Source organism: Canis lupus, chromosome 1, assembly GCF_003254725.2.
Source record: "Canis lupus dingo isolate Sandy chromosome 1, ASM325472v2, whole genome shotgun sequence".
Classification (NCBI taxonomy): Eukaryota; Metazoa; Chordata; class Mammalia; order Carnivora; family Canidae; genus Canis; species Canis lupus.
Window position 1 is genome coordinate 100,086,667 of NC_064243.1, and position 19,184 is coordinate 100,105,850.

Sequence of the window (19,184 nt, forward strand, 5' to 3'; positions counted from 1 at the left end):
CTACAAGAGACTCATTTTAGACAGAAGGACACCTACAGCCTGAAAATAAAAGGTTGGAGAACCATTTACCATTCGAATGGTCCTCAAAAGAAAGCAGGGGTAGCCATCCTTATATCAGATAAACTAAAATTTACCCCGAAGACTGTAGTGAGAGATGAAGAGGGACACTATATCATACTTAAAGGATCTATTCAACAAGAGGACTTAACAATCCTCAATATATATGCCCCGAATGTGCAAGCTGCCAAATATATAAATCAATTATTAACCAAAGTGAAGAAATACTTAGATAATAATACACTTATACTTGGTGACTTCAATCTAGCTCTTTCTATACTTGATAGGTCTTCTAAGCACAACATCTCCAAAGAAATGAGAGCTTTAAATGATACACTGGACCAGATGGATTTCACAGATATCTACAGAACTTTACATCCAAACTCAACTGAATACACATTCTTCTCAAGTGCACAAGGAACTTTCTCCAGAATAGACCACATATTGGGTCACAAATCGGGTCTGAACCGATACCAAAAGATTGGGATCGTCCCCTGCATATTCTCAGACCATAATGCCTTGAAATTAGAACTAAATCACAACAAGAAGTTTGGAAGGACCTCAAACACGTGGAGGTTAAGGACCATCCTGCTAAAAGATGAAAGGGTCAACCAGGAAGAATTAAAAAGATTCATGGAAACTAATGAGAATGAAAATACAACCATCCAAAATCTTTGGGATGCAGCAAAAGCAGTCCTAAGGGGGAAATACATCGCAATACAAGCATCCATTCAAAAACTGGAAAGAACTCAAATACAAAAGCTAACCTTACACATAAAGGAGCTAGAGAAAAAACAGCAAATAGATCCTACACCCAAGAGAAGAAGGGAGTTAATAAAGATTCGAGCAGAACTCAACGAAATCGAGACCAGAAGAACTGTGGAACAGATCAACAGAACCAGGAGTTGGTTCTTTGAAAGAATTAATAAGACAGATAAACCATTAGCCAGCCTTATTAAAAAGAAGAGAGAGAAGACTCAAATTAATAAAATCATGAATGAGAAAGGAGAGATCACTACCAACACCAAGGAAATACAAACGATTTTAAAAACATATTATGAACAGCTATACGCCAATAAATTAGGCAATCTAGGAGAAATGGACGCATTCCTGGAAAGCCACAAACTACCAAAACTGGAACAGGAAGAAATAGAAAACCTTAACAGGCCAATAACCAGGGAGGAAATTGAAGCAGTCATCAAAAACCTCCCAAGACACAAGAGTCCAGGGCCAGATGGCTTCCCAGGGGAATTTTATCAAACGTTTAAAGAAGAAACCATACCTATACTCCTAAAGCTGTTTGGAAAGATAGAAAGAGATGGAGTACTTCCAAATTCGTTCTATGAGGCCAGCATCACCTTAATTCCAAAACCAGACAAAGACCCCACCAAAAAGGAGAATTACAGACCAATATCCCTGATGAACATGGATGCAAAAATTCTCAACAAGATACTGGCCAATAGGATCCAATAGTACATTAAGAAAATTATTCACCATGACCAAGTAGGATTTATCCCTGGGACACAAGGCTGGTTCAACACCCGTAAAACAATCAATGTGATTCATCATATCAGCAAGAGAAAAACCAAGAACCATATGATCCTCTCATTAGATGCAGAGAAAGCATTTGACAAAATACAGCATCCATTTCTGATCAAAACTCTTCAGAGTGTAGGGATAGAGGGAACATTCCTCAACATCTTAAAAGCCATCTATGAAAAGCAAATATCATTCTCAATGGGGAAGCACTGGGAGCCTTTCCCCTAAGATCAGGAACAAGACAGGGATGTCCACTCTCACCACTGCTGTTCAACATAGTACTGGAAGTCCTAGCCTCAGCAATCAGACAACAAAAAGACATTAAAGGCATTCAAATTGGCAAAGAAGAAGTCAAACTCTCCCTCTTCGCCGATGACATGATACTCTACATAGAAAACCCAAAAGTCTCCACCCCAAGATTGCTAGAACTCATACAGCAATTCGATAGCGTGGCAGGATACAAAATCAATGCCCAGAAATCAGTGGCATTTCTATACCCTAACAATGAGACTGAAGAAAGAGAAATTAAGGAGTCAATCCCATTTACAATTGCACCCAAAAGCATAAGATACCTAGGAATAAACCTAACCAAAGATGTAAAGGATCTATACCCTCAAAACTATAGAACACTTCTGAAAGAAATTGAGGAAAACACAAAGAGATGGAAAAATATTCCATGCTCATGGATTGGCAGAATTAATATTGTGAAAATGTTAATGTTACCCAGGGCAATATACACGTTTAATGCAATCCCTATCAAAATACCATGGACTTTCTTCAGAGAGTTAGAACAAATTATTTTAAGATTTGTGTGGAATCAGAAAAGACCCCGAATAGCCAGGGGAATTTTAAAAAAGAAAACCATATCTGGGGGCATCACAATGCCAGATTTCAGGTTGTACTACAAAGCTGTGGTCATCAAGACAGTGTGGTACTGGCACAAAAACAGACACTTAGATCAGTGGAACAGAATAGAGAATCCAGAAGTGGACCCTGAACTTTATGGTCAACTAATATTCGATAAAGGAGGAAATACTATCCATTGGAAGAAAGACAGTCTCTTCAATAAATGGTGCTGGGAAAATTGGACATCCACATGCAGAAGAATGAAACTAGATCACTCTCTTTCACCATACACAAAGATAAACTCAAAATGGATGAAAGATCTAAATGTGAGACAAGATTCCATCAAAATCCTAGAGAAGAACACAGGCAACACCCTTTTTGAACTCGGCCATAGTAACTTCTTGCAAGATACATCCACGAAGGCAAAAGAAACAAAAGCAAAAATGAACTATTGGGACTTCATCAAGATAAGAAGCTTTTGCACAGCAAAGGATACAGTCAACAAAACTCAAAGACAACCTACAGAATGGGAGAAGATATTTGCAAATGACATATCAGATAAAGGGCTAGTTTCCAAGATCTATAAAGAACTTATTAAACTCAACAGCAAAAAAAACAATCCAATCATGAAATGGGCAAAAGACATGAACAGAAATCTCACAGAGGAAGACATAGACATGGCCAACATGCATATGAGAAAATGCTCTGCATCACTTGCCATCAGGGAAATACAAATCAAAACCACAATGAGATACCACCTCACACCAGTGAGAATGGGGCAAATTAACAAGGCAGGAAACAACAAATGTTGGAGAGGATGCGGAGAAAAGGGAACACTCTTACACTGTTGGTGGGAATGTGAACTGGTGCAGCCACTCTGGAAAACTGTGTGGAGGTTCCTCAAAGAGTTAAAAATAGACCTGCCCTACGACCCAGCAATTGCACTGTTGGGGATTTACCCCAAAGATACAAATGCAATGAAACGCCGGGACACCTGCACCCCGATGTTTATAGCAGCAATGGCCACGATAGCCAAACTGTGGAAGGAGCCTCGGTGTCCAACGAAAGATGAATGGATAAAGAAGATGTGGTTTATGTATACAATGGAATATTACTCAGCCATTAGAAATGACAAATACCCACCATTTGCTTCAACGTGGATGGAACTGGAGGGTATTATGCTGAGTGAAGTAAGTCAATCGGAGAAGGACAAACTTTATATGTTCTCATTCATTTGGGGAATATAAATAATAGTGAAAGGGAATATAAGGGAAGGGAGAAGAAATGTGTGGGAAATATCAGAAAGGGAGACAGAACGTAAAGACTGCTAACTCTGGGAAATGAACTAGGGGTGGTAGAAGGGGAGGAGGGCGGGGGGTGGGAGTGAATGGGTGACGGGCACTGGGGGTTATTCTGTATGTTAGTAAATTGAACACCAATAAAACATAAATTAAAAAAAATAAAAATCTTAAAAAAATAAAATACTGACGTCCAAAACTGGACGCTGATCACCACCAGTCTGATCTAAGCTATCATTTCCCACTTTGATTACTACATTGGTTTTAAGGGGCATTCTGCTCCCTCCCTCACCTTTTTAGCTCATTTTTTACACATAAACCAAAGTGATCCTTTGGTGAGGCCAGAGCTCATTAGTGCTCTGCTCTGAACCGTGGGATGGCTCCCCATTTCACTCAGAATCAGAGCCATCACAGTGACCCTAAGGCTGTCTGAAATCTGGCCCCTAATTGCCTGACTACCTGCTGTTCCCCCAACTGAGCCGTGGAAACCACGGTAGACAAATCTACAGGCAAGATGGATCAGGAACAAGGAGGAAAAGGTGGGGAGCCAGGGAAGCTCGACCTGAGGGTCACCTCAAACTCAGCCGGGAAGAAGGTTCCAACAGAGTCCCAAAGCGCTGTCACTGGATTTGGGGATTCCAGATTCAACTAGAGCTGAGGCTGGGGTTGGTGACTCAGCGAGTGAGGAGCCTTTTCATCCTCCCTGTCCAGGCTCTTCAGGAGTGGTTTGAATGCCGGTTGCCAGGCAGAGATTTCGTTAATCGCGTTCTACGTTCTAGTCTTCAATGCCTCGCAATAAATGCTGACGCCAGATACGTCGCAACTTAGGTCGGTGGGTACTTAGGCTCCGATAAAGCTTCATCATCTAGATAGATTTGGGAACAATCTCTTGCATCCTAAACACTAAGGTTTCACGTGCGACAAGTTCCAAACCAGCCTCATCTGGAAAGGGGGATCAGAACGGCTACTTCCTCACAGTATTGTAAATGGTAAGTGAAAGGACAACCTTGGAAGCGTTCAGACCTGCGTCCCGGACGCAGAAAACGACTAGACTTCGTCAAGTTCGCATTGCTAAGCGCAGCTACTCTGAGCCCCCATTTCACAGACCGCACACTGAGGCTCGCGGGGCTGCGACCTACTCAGGCCTTCCCAAGTTGGGCAGCGGCGGCGGGGAGGGTGGTGTAGGCCCAGGACAGAACTGTCTGGCTCGGCGGGGACCGGGATACTACTATACGCCCTGGCAAGACACTGACGCTGCGGAGGCCAACTCCAGGCGAACAGCTCCCGGTACCTGCCATGGCGGCGCTTCCGGACCAGCCGGAAGCTCACCGTCCAGAACTACAACTCCCAGCAACCTGCGCCGCGCGTCCTGGTCGACGTCGGGGGAGCGGCCGCCATTGTCCACTGCCGAGGTGAGGCGGTCGCTGAGGCTGTGGGGCCGCTGTTTCTGTCGCTGCGGAGAGATAGGAAGGACGGGAAACGAGCTAGAAGACGCGACTCCGGCAATCCGGGCGGCGCCAGGGCGGATCCCGCGCCTGCCCTTTCCACGCCGCCTTCGCGCTCCCGTTTCCGTTGGTTCTCCCGCCTCCGGGCTCGCGGCCGCGCTGGGCCGGCTGGGCGGACCCGAGGAGCCCTGGACGTCGGGCCTGGCGCGGGGTCGCGGCTGTCGGCCCCGCACGCTTTTGTCTTCCCCGCCGCGCGCGAGGATCCTAAGTGCCCCGCGGGCCAAACCTTGGAGCGGAACAAAAGCCGGACGCCCCCGGCCGAGCGAGCCCGAGCTTGCTAAGTCGCCTGCCGAGCGCGCACTGGCGGGGACCGGCTCACGGGTGGGAGGCTGGGAGCCACGAACCAGGTAAGGCCAGCGGCTCGCTGCTACGGGCTCCTGAGCATCGCTCCTCCCCGGTGGTTGCAGATAAAATTGGGCGGGAGGCCAGGCAGCAGGTGATGAGGACGCCTCTGAGGCTGTTAATGGGCATGCACACCTTTCTTTCCCCAGCGGGTGTTTCTCGTCCGCGCGGGTCCACCGGAGGCGCGGAAGGAAGACGTGGAACGTGGGAGGGGAACAGCCCCCATTCCCTTCAGCTTGCAGTGACGGCGGATTTTGTTAAGTTGCAAACAGCGGTGCAGCGTAGTATGCCTCCTTTGAGCTTTGGCACAGATCCCGGTGTTCCTGGGGCCCAGTAGGCGTCCTGGTGCCTTATACACCCAGGAAACCCAGAGCTCTGCCAGCTGGCCTTGGAACCCTCAGAGAGGTCTCGGGACTTGCACAAAGACTTGGAACCCAGGGAGTTTGTGGTCTGGGCTCTGAACCAGTAAACAGACAGGCTTGGGCCTGGTAGGTTTTGCAGATTGATTTCTTCTTCCCTTCCTTTCCTCCCTCCCTTCCCTTTTAGGTAAAATTTGCATAACAAAAAATTAGACGTTTTAGAGTACAACTTAGTGGTTTTGTTGTATATTTAGAGAGTTGTACAATAAAATATTATCTAATTCTAGAACATTTTCATCACCTCCCAAAAGAAATCTTTGCACCCATTAAGTGGTCACTCCTCATTCCTCCCTCCCTGCCGGCTCTAGGCAGCCACTGATTCATTGGGCAGTGCATGTAGATTTTACAGTAATTTTTGTAAATCACCAAAAAGTTAACTTCGAAGTTGTCACTCGCTGTCTCTTGGGAGCCATTGACAAATTCCACCCTCTAATCCTGGATTGTGCTCTTTTTTCAGCTTAACTCCCTTTTCATTCTGTTGTTTTTGACTTGTAAATTTTGTTTTCTTATAATGCTCCCTAGAAGTCTTCTGTTGTTTCTATGGATAGGCTGCCTTTTTTGTTACTGGTTCTTCTTCAGAGAAAGGACCACTTTTGTGTTTTCTATTTTTGTGGTTAGGTTGGTACTGCAATTGCATTCCGTGAATGAATCACCTGAATCAAGTGCACCTGGGAGGGCACCTGGTCCATTGATCTGTGGGATGGCAGCCATCAACCCTTGGGCCTCCTGGGGTGAGTTCAAATTCTGTTTCTTCTGGGCCTCCTCAGCAGTGACCTGCTGCTGCCAGAGGTCAAAGTGGCACAGGGGCTGAGGGTTTTGAAGAATTGGAGGAGAGTCTCTTGATCTTGGTATAGAATTAGAACTGAGTGAGATTTAAAAAGAAGAAACAACTTGGTTTTTGGTGAAAAGGGAAACTTGGTGTAAAATGCCACGTAATTTTTGTATATTTTATAGTTCTTTCCTAAGGTGTCTCATTAGTTCTAAGAGATTTTCTAACGATTTTGGGATTTCTTAGAAGACAATCATACATCTGATCAGAATTTCTCTACCACTACCATATTTTTTTCTTGTTTTTATAGCATTGGCTTGTAATTTAGGAACAGTGTTAAATAGTGTGAGGTCAGTGGTATGCTATCTTTAAGTGAGGTTTCCTGTATTTATCAGTAAAGACACTGAGGGGAGTATCTTACTGTGTAGGTTTTTAAAAAATTAGGTAATGTTAAATATTTTATCAGATACCTCCTTAGTCATTTAAGGAGGAGCCATTTAAATATTGTTCTATGGCTATATCACATCAGATTTTCTAATAGTGACTAACATGCATTTCTGATATAAATCTAGCTTTTTTTTTTTAAGATTTTATTTATTTATTCATGAGAGACACAGAGAGAGAGGCAGAGACACAGGCAAAAGGGAGAAGCAGGCTCCATGCAGGGAGCCTGATGCGGAACTTGATCCCGGGATGCTGTGATTATGACCTGGGCTGAAGGCAGATGCTCAATCACTGAGCCACCCAGTCATCCCAAATCTAGCTTATTATGTTGGATTTTGTCACATGCCCTTGGGCTCTGTTTATGGAACTCTGTTACACCTTTCAGTGAGACCGATCTCCTTTTCCATTTTGTTGCCTTTAGTCGCTAGGATTGTTGTGCCAATACCTTTCCTTTACTTATCCTAACCTGATTTCGTGCAGGTATCCTTACAGACCAGTCCTGGGGAATGGCGGCTGTTGACCCGTGGGCCTCCTGGGGTGAGTCAAAGAGCCTGTGTCCCCTTTGGCCATGTTGGCTGCAATGTCCTGGCTTTTCCCAGCAGTGACTTGCCTTGGCCAGGAATCAGACCTAGGGAGCCACCTGGGGATTTAGGGCATAGGGCAGTGGGGAGTGTTTCTGGTCCAGATCTGTCTCTTTCAAAGCTGGAATAGCGAACGATCAGAACACACCACTGGGAGATAAAGTGATGGTGATACCGCCACGAAAGGGGCATGAGAATAAATGTGTGGGCATTTGTGGCTCAGGCCAAGAAAGGATATGAATGGTACTATTTCTCAGAGACGGTGCCTCAGAGCAAAGGGGGACAGTGCAGGGTTCATGTTTAGGCACATTCCTTATTTGCTCTGAGTCTCATTTCCCTGATCTATAAAATGAGGAGATGAGTTTTTTAATTTGTGTAACAGAGAGGTCCAGAAACCAGTTTTCCCTGAACCCCCCACCTCCCAGGAGGAAGGACTCATGTAGGCATACTTCTGGCAGGGAGAGCTGCCTCCATGACTTTGTTTTCCTCCCCAGCTCTATGTCCTCAGGACTCTGCCTGGCATTTGGAAGAGAACCGTGAGGAGGAGAAGAGGGCCACTGGGCTCCCGACAGCCGAGGTCCAGGTGAGGTGGGCTTCTGCTTTTTCCTGAAGGGCTGTGCTGTTCCCTGAGGTGCCCAAGTTGTTTCCCACCATCCTAATCTATGTGTTCCTTACTTTATAACAGCTAGAGTTGGGTAGAGAAGGAATCGGCCAGAAGTTTACTGCTTTCTGAGCACTCAGAATTCAAACAATTTTCTATGACTTGGAGCCACACTATTAATTAGTCTATTCATATTCCTGAGCCCTAGCTGTGCTGTGTGTTGTTTTGGTAGATGAGGGGCAACCCTTTTGGCTGGAAGTCACCCTTCCTCCTCCTGCCTTACCTCATGTATTCAGTACTGATTCAGTTTGATGGTGTCCTGTGAGCTGTCTGCCTGCTGGGAGGGGAACGTGGACAAGTTTGAGCCCAGTCCTGAGGGATTCTCAGTCCCCTTTCCAAAATGATTCACTCAGCTACTGAGGGCTCATGGCCTGCTGGTGCTGTAAATGTGGTACAGGATATGAGCCTGAGATGCTGGGGGAGGCCCCAAGCCTTGAAAGAGCTGAGCCCAACTGATGTCTTAGGAAGTGGGTCAGTCTGCATAGAGTCATTGGGGCACAGAGCAGCTGGAGTCTTTCTGCTGTGGGGAGAGTGGCTGCCCAGGAGACCTGACACATTTGCACCAGGAGGTGAAGGGGATTCATCAGCCTGGTAAGCAGGGGTCTGGCCTTTTATAGCACCACCAGTGTGTGGTGTTGGGTGGGGGGTGAGGCAGGGGTATTGCATGACCAGCATCTGGGCGAAGGCTGACCCCAATTAGAATTTAGCATGGAGAGCCTAGGATGAATCCAACCAGGTTCTGAATGCCTGCTGCAGAGCCAGGGGTCCATCCTGGTGGTAATAAAGAGCCTCTTAAATATTGGGAGTAGGAGGTGCCACTGTCTAAAATGTGGCTGGAAGGATGTCCCTGGCAGGAGTGTGGGGAGAAGCGGGTTGTGGGAAGCAGGCTTGCATTTCAGGTCAGTGTGACCAGGGCCTAGGAGCAAGACCTAAGAAGTATAGGAGTCAAAGCAGGGGAACTTTATGACTGTAAGGGCATAAGAATGGCTTCTGAGAGAACTAGAATAGCAGAGTTGATACAGGAAAGGTGGCAGGAAATAGGATAGCAGAATAGGTAATATTGGAAAAGTGTCATCTCCCTTTTTTCCTGCCCAGCCTCTTCATTGGTGGCAGCCACTTAAAAACAAATTTTTTCATGACAACTTTATTAAAATATTCCAATACCACAGGTTCACCCTTTTAAAGTAAATAGTTCTCTTGTTTTTCATATATTCACAGAATGGGGCAAGTATTATCAACCGATAATGTACTTCTAGAGCATGGGTGTATATCACCCCAAAAAGAAATCCTGTACCTATTAGGAACCCATGTTCCCACCACCCTCAGCCCCTGACAACCACTAATTTACTTTATCTATTTATTTTTCTATTCTGGACATTTCTCATAAAGGGAAATTCTATAATATATGGTCTTTTGTGTCTGGTTTCTGTCACTTAGTGTGTTTTTAAGGTTCATTTGTATTGTAGTACACATCAATATTTTATTTCTTTTTATAATTCAGAGGCAGCCATTTTTAACTTACTGTTTTTGGTTCCTTAGGGTTATCTCTGTGTTTCTAAATGAGAGATTTTTATCTTGATTCAGGAAATTTACATTTACTTTATTGACTCCGTACTATGAAAGGTAAAGAAAAATAGTTTCATTACTATATTTAGATTTTTTAAGTTAGAATAATGGATCAAGCAAATAAGAGATACTGAGCTATAAAAATATTAATAATATTTCAGCTTTATGCCTCCCTCCCCAAATTGAAATAAAACGTAATGAAATCTCCCACAGTTTCAAAGCTGACAGATGAAGTGCATCGCAAGTATGCTACCCCCACATAGCGGTACTGCTGTCCCCAGGAGGCAGAAGGGCCTGAACCATGTGACACAGAGTGGTCGTTGTCTGACATCATAACTCGGGTGACTGTGATGCTCATTGCTGCTATGATAGTTATTTTTAGACTAACAGAATCAGCAGTGAGCTAGGCTGAAAGATGGGCCTCAAATCAGTCGCTTGGGAATAGAAGTTAGCTGTACTAAAATGCTGTGAAGAAGCCTAATAACCACTGGGCTGCACTCTGCTGTTAATTTATGTGGTTTCTGAGAATTAGGGTTAATGCTGAGAAAATAAAATGGAGAATTAAAATAACAACACCCTTCAATGTCTGAAGAGTTGTGATTTCTGAGAACATGCTCCTGGCCCCCTCCCCACACTCACTTCAGATTTTTCCTTGTGGGAAACTCAAGATTTGAATCATGTGAGTTTTTGTATTAAGCAAGGTCTTCAGGAACACTAACAAGAGCTCCGTATTCCTCCTTTGTTCCCTCCAAATTAAATACTGAAATAAAGCATTCACCTGGTGAAAACATCAAATGCTGTCATCCCTTGTTATCTGAGTAGTCTATTCTGGGCAACATGTCGGATAGTGAAGTTTCAACTAGTGGAATCCCAGATCTCATTATTTTGAAGAATAAGGAAAATAATATCCCATCTAGAAAAATCTCCACCCAGTTTCCTCAAATACGGCAGCTCTCAAATCCCTGTATAACAATCCACCAATGCTTTCTGCATGATAAACATGCACATAACAATAATCTAGCACTCTGCACCCATCTCTGATTGTCTTGAGGATGTACACGTAGTTGTGTTTTCCTTGCCTGCGAAGAGCTTGCCCTGAAATATTAATGAAATTCTGAAGATGCGAAAGAACCCATCTGAATTTCTCTAGATTCCATGAATGAGCCAACTGTCCATGATTTCAGATAATGCAGGAACTGAGATCCATCTCAGCACCCTCTACATCTTCTCAAACTGCACCATGGTTTAGATGTGTAGCTGGTTAGGAGATTCCCTGAAGTGCCAGAGAGAGCCCTGGTGAGGGCTCATACATATGTGTAGGAATGATTACAGGAAATTTGGGCGAGGCATTTTCAAGTCATCCTAGCAGATGCTTGTAAAGTGCAAGTTGAGGTATGGTTGCCTGAGAATGGCTTACTCCATCCTGTCTTGCCTTCTAAGGTCCCTCTTGTCCACACAGCTGATGAGACTGGGCCCTTGACTTCCCCCATCTCTTCTGTTTCACCTCCAGTTGTGCTTTTGCATATTCTGCATCTTTAAGGCCTGCCTGAACTGTAGGCCCCAATATTAGGATATACCCAGCTGTGGGTCTTTTTCTCTTCCTGTGTGGTAGTCCATGATTCCTGCCACTCTGATAACATCTACAAATCTGGAAATACTTGTATATTTCAAATGTTTGGACAAATCCCATAATTATAGAAAAGTATGAAAAGTAATCAAACGTCTCTATTATTCTGAATAAACAGTTATGCTTTGTCATATTTGCTTAGTTTTCCTTTTATACATTCTATTCACATTTTCCACATTTATGCAGAATGACCACTTAGGGTGTGTACACAGCTAATTTGTTTTTATACTCATTCATAGATAATGTTTCTGTAGATGTCAGAGATAGTAATATTCCATTTTTAAAAGATTTTTTCTTAAGATTTTATTTATGAGAGACAGAGAGAGAGGAAGAAACAGGCAGAGGGAGAAGCAGGCTCCTCACAGGGATCCGGAAACCCAGGATCACGCCCTGAGCCAAAGACATGCTCGACTGTTGAGCCACCCAGGCAGCCCTAAAATATGTTTTAATTTTCATTTTAACCCATTTCTGTACCCAATGTGGGGCTCGAACTCACCCCTAAGATTAGGAGTTGCATGCTCTACTGACCAAGTCAGCCAGGTGCCCCTATTCTATTTTTTTTTAAGTAATGCTTTTCTCTCCTGTAGCTTTTCTACACCTTTCTTGCTTATTGAAGGCCAACTTTAAGGTCCATCCATGTGATAAGTCCATTTATTTCTTTCCTTTTTTTTTTTTTTTTTTTTAAGTCCATTTCTTTTGCCCCGGTTCATCCCTTTTATGGATGGGCTTAGAAGTTCCCTGTCCCCACCAGTTTTGCTATTCCAGGGAAGGCTGTGTGGACATTCTTGTAATTTCACTTTGAGCACACGTATAAATATTTATGTAGATATGCCCCTAGAAGCAGAATTATGCTGCTTGTTGTAGGGTGTGTGTGTGTGTTTTCAATATGACCAGTGCTGCCATAAGGCTCTTTGAAGGTGCAAAGCCTCTTCTCACTACTCTGGAAGAGTGCCAATTTCCTTGCATGTTTGCTGCCACTTAGATCTTTTAATGTTTGCTTACCTCAAGACCCAAAAGGTGTATTACTTTTCATTTCCTTGATTGCTAGTGAGGTTGAGTATCTTCATATCATTACTGCTCATCTGCATTTCTCTCTCATTCCCAGATTTGTGTAGAATCAGACTTGTTGATATGTAGGCATTTACATGCATTGTGGATTCCTTTTTTTTTTTTTTTTGTATCGTGGATTCTGATTCTTTGCCTTGTATGAATTGGTTTCTCCCAGTGTCTCTTAACTTTGTGGTGTCTTTGATCAGTCAAGTGTTTTCCAGGATATTTTTGTCAAATAGATCTGTCTTTGTTTATGGTTAGTATTTTTGTGTCTTCTTTTAAGAACCCTTGTAGAAAAAATCTGTCCTGTCCTATTCCTTTATTTTTGTTCTGTTTCTGAGGCCTTCTGTTACATGGTGGGCCTCCTGAAGCAATTGCTGTGTCTTCATGTTCAATGAATTCTTGTTCTTTGAGAGCCTCTCTGGTGTCAGCCTGTCTTGTTTTATACTGAAATCTTCAGTTGGGGAAGTGGAATTGCAGTTCATTGAAAGTTGGATGTAGCTGTGGCCTCTATTCTGTTTTCCTTTCAGCCTCTGAGTTTGGTCTCCTCTTGTGCTGTATGTACTTCTCTTGGCTCCAGGGCGCCTCTGTCTCTGTTCCCTAGGAAAGAGCAGTGAGGCATTTGAGCATCCTGCATTGCTATGGCTGAGCAAGTTTGGTTCCCCATAGGCCTCCCTTCGTGTGTGTGTCTGTGTCCATGTCTGCATCTGTCTTCCGATAAGTCTCACTCTAAGTTCCAATGGAGCTGGTTGAGCCAGGATCATCAAGTTGCTTATGCTCCTCCCTGTTTCCCCAGGTATGCAGCTGGCTGTCAGGCCACAGACCTCCCTGCCCCACATCCTGGGGAAGAGGTTTCAACTCCACGGTTTCAACCCGAGCAACCTTAGAACCATGCACAGTCTTGTGTGTGAGAAGGGTCTAAGCTGTGTTGCCCAAGTATAAGTCCAACACATCTGGTGGTGGTGCTGCCCATAAGGTGGAGTGGCTCGTTGGAAGGTGGGACAACTAGCAAAGCTGTCCTGAATACAGACTCACCTCCTTACTTGTTTTCATCCTGGCTCTCATTCCTGCTTTCACTGTATCATTTAAGTTCAGAGCCTAAATCCTCTCCTGGAAACCTCTTCCACTGTAGCCACTTCCAACGTGTGGGCCTGGAATCTCCTCTGCTCAGTTTCCTTGGTCCGCAGCACTTTCATCTGTTACCTCATCTTGCAAGAATGTGTGGAACACCATGTGCCAAACAAAGGCCTCTTCTGGATATTTCCCTGTCTTAGAAAACTTTGGCAGATTTTTAAACCATAATGTGGAATCTGAATCTTGTGTTACTTCCTGTTACCAAAAATTACTGCAAACTTAATGGTTTAGAACAATATAAATTTACTCTCTTGTTCTAGAGCTCAGAAGTCTAAAGTGGGTCTGTAGGCTCTTGGCAATTAGCCAGCTCTATCTTTCCACTGATACTTCTTTTTTGACATACATTGTTATGTCTTCTCCCCTTCAGATATCAATAAATGGTAACACTTTTTGAAGACCAAAAATGGGTGGCGGGGGCGGGGGGCGGTCTGTAGGGCTGTGTTCCCTCTGGAGGTTCCAGGGGAGAATCTGCTTACTTGCTTTTTCAGCTTCTGGAGGTTACCTGCATTTCTTGGCTCATGGTCCCTACCTCTGTCTTCAATGTGCATCACTCCAACCTCTGCTTCCAGTGTCACATCTGCTTTGACTAAGACCCTCCTGCTCCCTCCTTCATTTATGAGGACCTTTGTGATTACATTGAGCCCACCTGGATCATCTAAGATTATCTCCCCAAATCCATATTCTTTTTTTTTAAGATCAATATTTTTTTAAATTTTTTTAATTTATTTTTTATTGGTGTTCAGTTTACCAACATACAGAATAACCCCCAGTGCCCGTCACTCATTCACTCCCACCCCCCGCCCTCTTCCCCTTCTACCACCCCTAGTTCATTTCCCAGAGTTAGGAGTCTTTATGTTCTGTCTCCCTTTCTGATATTTCCCACACATTTCTTCTCCCTTCCCTTATATTCCCTTTCACTATTATTTATATTCCCCAAATGAATGAGAACATATAATGTTTGTCCTTCTCCGATTGACTTACTTCACTCAGCATAATACCCTCCAGTTCCATCCACGTTGAAGCAAATGATGGGTACTTGTCATTTCTAATGGCTGAGTAATATTCCATTGTATACATAAACCACATCTTCTTTATCCACTCATCTTTCGATGGACACCGAGGCTCCTTCCACAGTTTGATTATTGTGGCCATTGCTGCTATAAACATCAGGGTGCAGGTGTCCCGGCGTTTCATTGCATCTGTATCTTTGGGGTAAATCCCCAACAGTGCGGTTGCTGGGTCGTAGGGAAGGTCTATTTTTAACTCTTTGAGGAACCTCCACACAGTTTTCCAGAGTGGCTGCACCAGTTCACATTCCCAAATCCATATTCTTAACATAATCACATCTCTGCAAAGTCTCTTTGTCTTGTTAAGGTAACAGTCATAGGTTCTGGGATTTAGGATGTGACCATCTCTTGGTTGGGGGGCATTATTACAAACACCTGTGTTCAATAACAGCAACTTTCAGCTTTCTGCCTGCCTTTTCATCTATGCTGACACTTGAAAAAACTGAACATCTTAAAGCAAATCTAAGCTATTTTGTCATTTTGTTTATAAACACTTAATAGGTGTATATTTCTAAAAGATAACATACTTTTTAGAAAACAATATCTTTATCAATACCTTTATCACACACAACAAAATTAACAGCAGTAATTCCTTATTACTAGCTAATACCTAGGCAATGTTCAGTTTTTCCCACTTGTCCCCAAAATATCTTTTATGATTGGTTTGTTCAAATAAGGATTCAAACAAGGACCACTCACCGTGTACTTTATATGCTGAAGAAACTAGTCACTTGTCCTGTTGGTTTACCTGATTTTGCCCTCTTGATGTCATTGGTTGAGTTCTTTTCCCTTTGTCTCCTTGTAAACTGATAACTGGGCTAGAGGGCTGAGTAGATTCAGGTCCCATATTTTTGGTAAGAGTACATCATAGCTGGTGCTAGGTCCTTCCTCCTGTGTTGCGTTAGTGGGCACAGGTTGTCTGGTGGTCCCATTTTCAGATGATGTGATGGATTAGGCTAATAGCTGCCCCTCCATCAGTCTTCATGTTATTCAGATATGTTCCCTGTCTGCTTTTCATGTGTGATTTAGCAGTCATTTATGATCACTGCCATTGTCCACTATTTGATTAAAGGTTGCAGAATCACTCTGATAATTTCAATCCTTCAGTGTCTATTAGATGTAGTTCTTTGATTCCTTTTTAAATTTGTGCATGCGGGTTCCATTTCTGTCTTGGGAGGAGTGACTGGCATGGTGGTTAACTTGTGGCTCAGTTCACCAGCTTGACCCCTTCACCTTGTTAAGTGTAAGTGAACTTAGAAGCCATCGAGTAGATGCCACCCTCTGGGGAGATGAGGTAGTATGAGGTGAGCACACCTGGAGCACCCTGGTTAGAAGGGATGATTGCTCTGTGAAAGGAAGCACCACCCACCAGGGAAACTGAGGCCTAGGCAGGTCTGTAGAAGAAAACCAAGGTATTTGCCTTGATGAGTCCAAGGGTTAGACAAAGTTTCACTGTGAGGTTGTGCTCAGCAATTTTTTTAAAAATATTTATTTAATTAATTAATTTATTTATTTATTTATTCATGAGAGACAGAGACAGAGAGAGGCTGACACGCAGGCAGATGGAGAAGCAGGATCCATGCAGGGAGCCTGACATGGGACTCGATCCTAGGTCTCCAGGATCAGGCCCTGGGCTGAAGGCGACACTAAACCACTGATCCACCCGAGCTGCCCCTGTGCTCAGCAATTTTAAGTGCTTTTCAGAGTCATGTAATTATTGCAGCAGAATCAGTTCTGTGTTTTAAGCCAGGCATTGTGTGAAGGTGGAGGGGGAGCAGTTGAGTCTGACAGAGCCAAGGCTGATACACTTAAGACCCAGTCACGATGGCTGACCCTGATCAGAGATAATAAGCTCAGTTTGTGAACCTTGAGCTGGGACAGAAAGGAAGGTCATGGGAAGGGCAGTGACATAGCAGGCTGGGAAGGCACGGGTAGAAGCTCACAGGACACTTGCAGTGGAAATTCACAGACAGGGGTAGGCCAGAAAGCCAATTTCCAGACAGATGAGAGGACCTAGAAGCCATTGGGGCCTGTGGGGATTCTAACATACTAACCATGATGGATAGCTCACTCCCATTGTCACCACGGGGAGGGCATGCTCTACTCCATCTGGATGGGCCTAGGTAACAAGTTCACATTGATTTGCTTAAGAGCTCTATGAGAGGAGTGCCTGCATGGATCAGTCCGTTAAGCATCTGCCTTTGGCTCAGGTCATGATCCCCAGGGTCCTGGGGTTGAGCACTGCACCTGGCTCCTTGCTCAGCAGGAAGTCTGCTTCTCTCCACCCCTGACCCCCAACTTGTGCTCACTCACTCGCATGTGTTCTCTCTCAAATAAAATCTTTTTTAAAAAAGAGAGCAGGGCAGCCTTTGGGGTCGAGTCCCGTGTCAGGCTCCCTGCGTGGAGCCTGCTTCTCCCTCTGCCTGTGTCTCTGTCTCTCTCTGTGTGTCTCTCATAAATAAATAAAATCTTTAAAAAAGAGAGAGAGAGAGCGCATTGGGATGCTTGGGTGGCTCAGCGGTTGAGCGTCTGCCTTCGGCTCAGAGTGTGATCCCAGTCTGGGGATCAAGTCCTACATGGGGCTCCCTGCAAGGAGCCTACTCCTCCCTCTGCCTATGTCTCTGCCTCTCTCTCTCTGTGTCATGAATAAATAATTTTTTTTTTTTAAGAGAGCACTGTGAGGGATGCATTCATACGAAAGTCAGACTTAGGTTGTAATTCCTCCTCCCTTCTTTCTTTATTTATTTATGATAGTCACAGAGAGAGAGAGAGAGAGAGAGAGAGATAGGCAGAGACACAGGCAGAGGGAGAAGCAGGCTCCATGCACCGGGAGCCCGATGTGGGATTCGATCCCGGGTCTCCAGGATCGCACCCTGGGCCAAAGGCAGGCACCAAACCACTGCGCCACCCAGGGTTCCCTTTCTCCTCCCTTCTAGTTAAGTATTCTTGCTTCTATTTTTCCTAAAAACCTCTCCTGGAACATTTTAAAACTCAGGTGCTTTTTGATGGCAGCTGTAGCTGATTCTCTTTGGCATGGACTGCTCTGCTCAAACCTGTCTCACTCTTAGCTCCAGTCCCTTGAGACAGGAATGAACTGAGAGTGGAAACCTCCTGTTAGTGGCCAGGAAGACAGCCTGTGAATATTTACATCTTCCTCTCAGGTCCTACATCGACATGTTTAGCAGACTCCAACCCAGTGCTTGTAGTCTGCTTTCTTCTGGTCCTGGCCTTAAGTATCTTCATCTCCAGAGAAGAAGGGGGGCACTTCCCTGGGAGTATTCCTGTCCATACTAACCAATATTACTAGAATTAGTAAGAGTCTTAGGAGAGACCTGCTGATCTTCATTGTGGTGACTGTGGGCCCACATACCTAATTCCCTAAGAGTACATCCCAAATACAGATCCCTTGGGTTGCTCCCAATGGGACTTGATCCAAATCAGTTTACAGTACTGAACATATCCTGGACAGTTTCTCTATATCCTCTGTCTTCCCCAATGTGATCAGCCTCACTCCATCCCTAGAGAACATGGGAGGGTGTGGTTGCAGGCTGAGGGGGAACATCTGTGCTCTTTTAGGAACCAGTAACCTTCAAGGATGTAGCTGTGGACTTCACCCAGGAGGAGTGGGGGCAGCTGGACCCTGTTCAGAGGACGCTGTACCGTGATGTGATGCTGGAGACCTATGGGCATCTACTCTCTGTGGGTAAGGCTGAGCTATCTCAGTAAATGAAGCTATTTCCATTGCATTACCTTCTACTACTCTGTGTTTGAAAGTTCATAGGATGTAACTGTGGTAATGGATATTAACTAGATTTATTATCATTTTACAATGTATACAGATACTGAATTGTGTACACCTGAAAGTAATATTATGTAATACGTCAGTTATATTACAATTTAAGAAAATTAGCAATGCGTCACACCAACAACAACAACGAATAAACACTCATTGGCAAATTACACACGCAAAAAAGGCCTCATGGAGGTCTCAGAAGGACTAAGATGATCTTGAGACCTGACATTCAAGGACACAGTCCTGATGCTTATGAAGCACGAAGTGGGAGAGACCGTGCTTATTCTGCCCAAGTGAGAAGTCAGGAACAATAGGCAAGGGCAGTTTATAAGGCTTTGTTTTTCCTCCATGCACAGGGAATCAGATTGCCAAGCCGGAAGTCATCTCTCTATTGGAGCAAGGAGAGGAGCCCTGGTCAGTGGAACAAGCATATCCTCAAAGCACTTGTTCAGGTGAGGGCAGGCCCCGGGTGGAAGCAAGAAACTT

At 44.4% G+C, this 19,184-nt stretch overlaps 1 protein-coding gene across 4 annotated transcripts in view; it reads left to right on the forward strand.

Annotated features, from left to right (window-relative positions):
• ZNF606 (zinc finger protein 606) overlaps positions 1–19,184 on the forward strand; it is a 67,448-nt gene that overhangs the window by 36,265 nt on the left and 11,999 nt on the right. For 2 of the 4 annotated variants that reach the window (XM_035701807.2, XM_035701812.2), the window contains exons 3-7: positions 6,625–6,737; positions 7,700–7,756; positions 8,295–8,383; positions 18,482–18,608; positions 19,055–19,150. In XM_035701807.2, coding sequence (XP_035557700.1) covers positions 6,707–6,737; positions 7,700–7,756; positions 8,295–8,383; positions 18,482–18,608; positions 19,055–19,150 — 400 coding nt within the window. In that variant the 5' untranslated portion in view covers positions 6,625–6,706. Of the gene's footprint in view, positions 1–4,574; positions 5,593–5,736; positions 6,076–6,624; positions 6,738–7,699; positions 7,757–8,294; positions 8,384–18,481; positions 18,609–19,054; positions 19,151–19,184 lie in introns of those variants that run through there. The other 2 variants (XM_025421223.3, XM_025421220.3) reach the window with 2 other exon arrangements.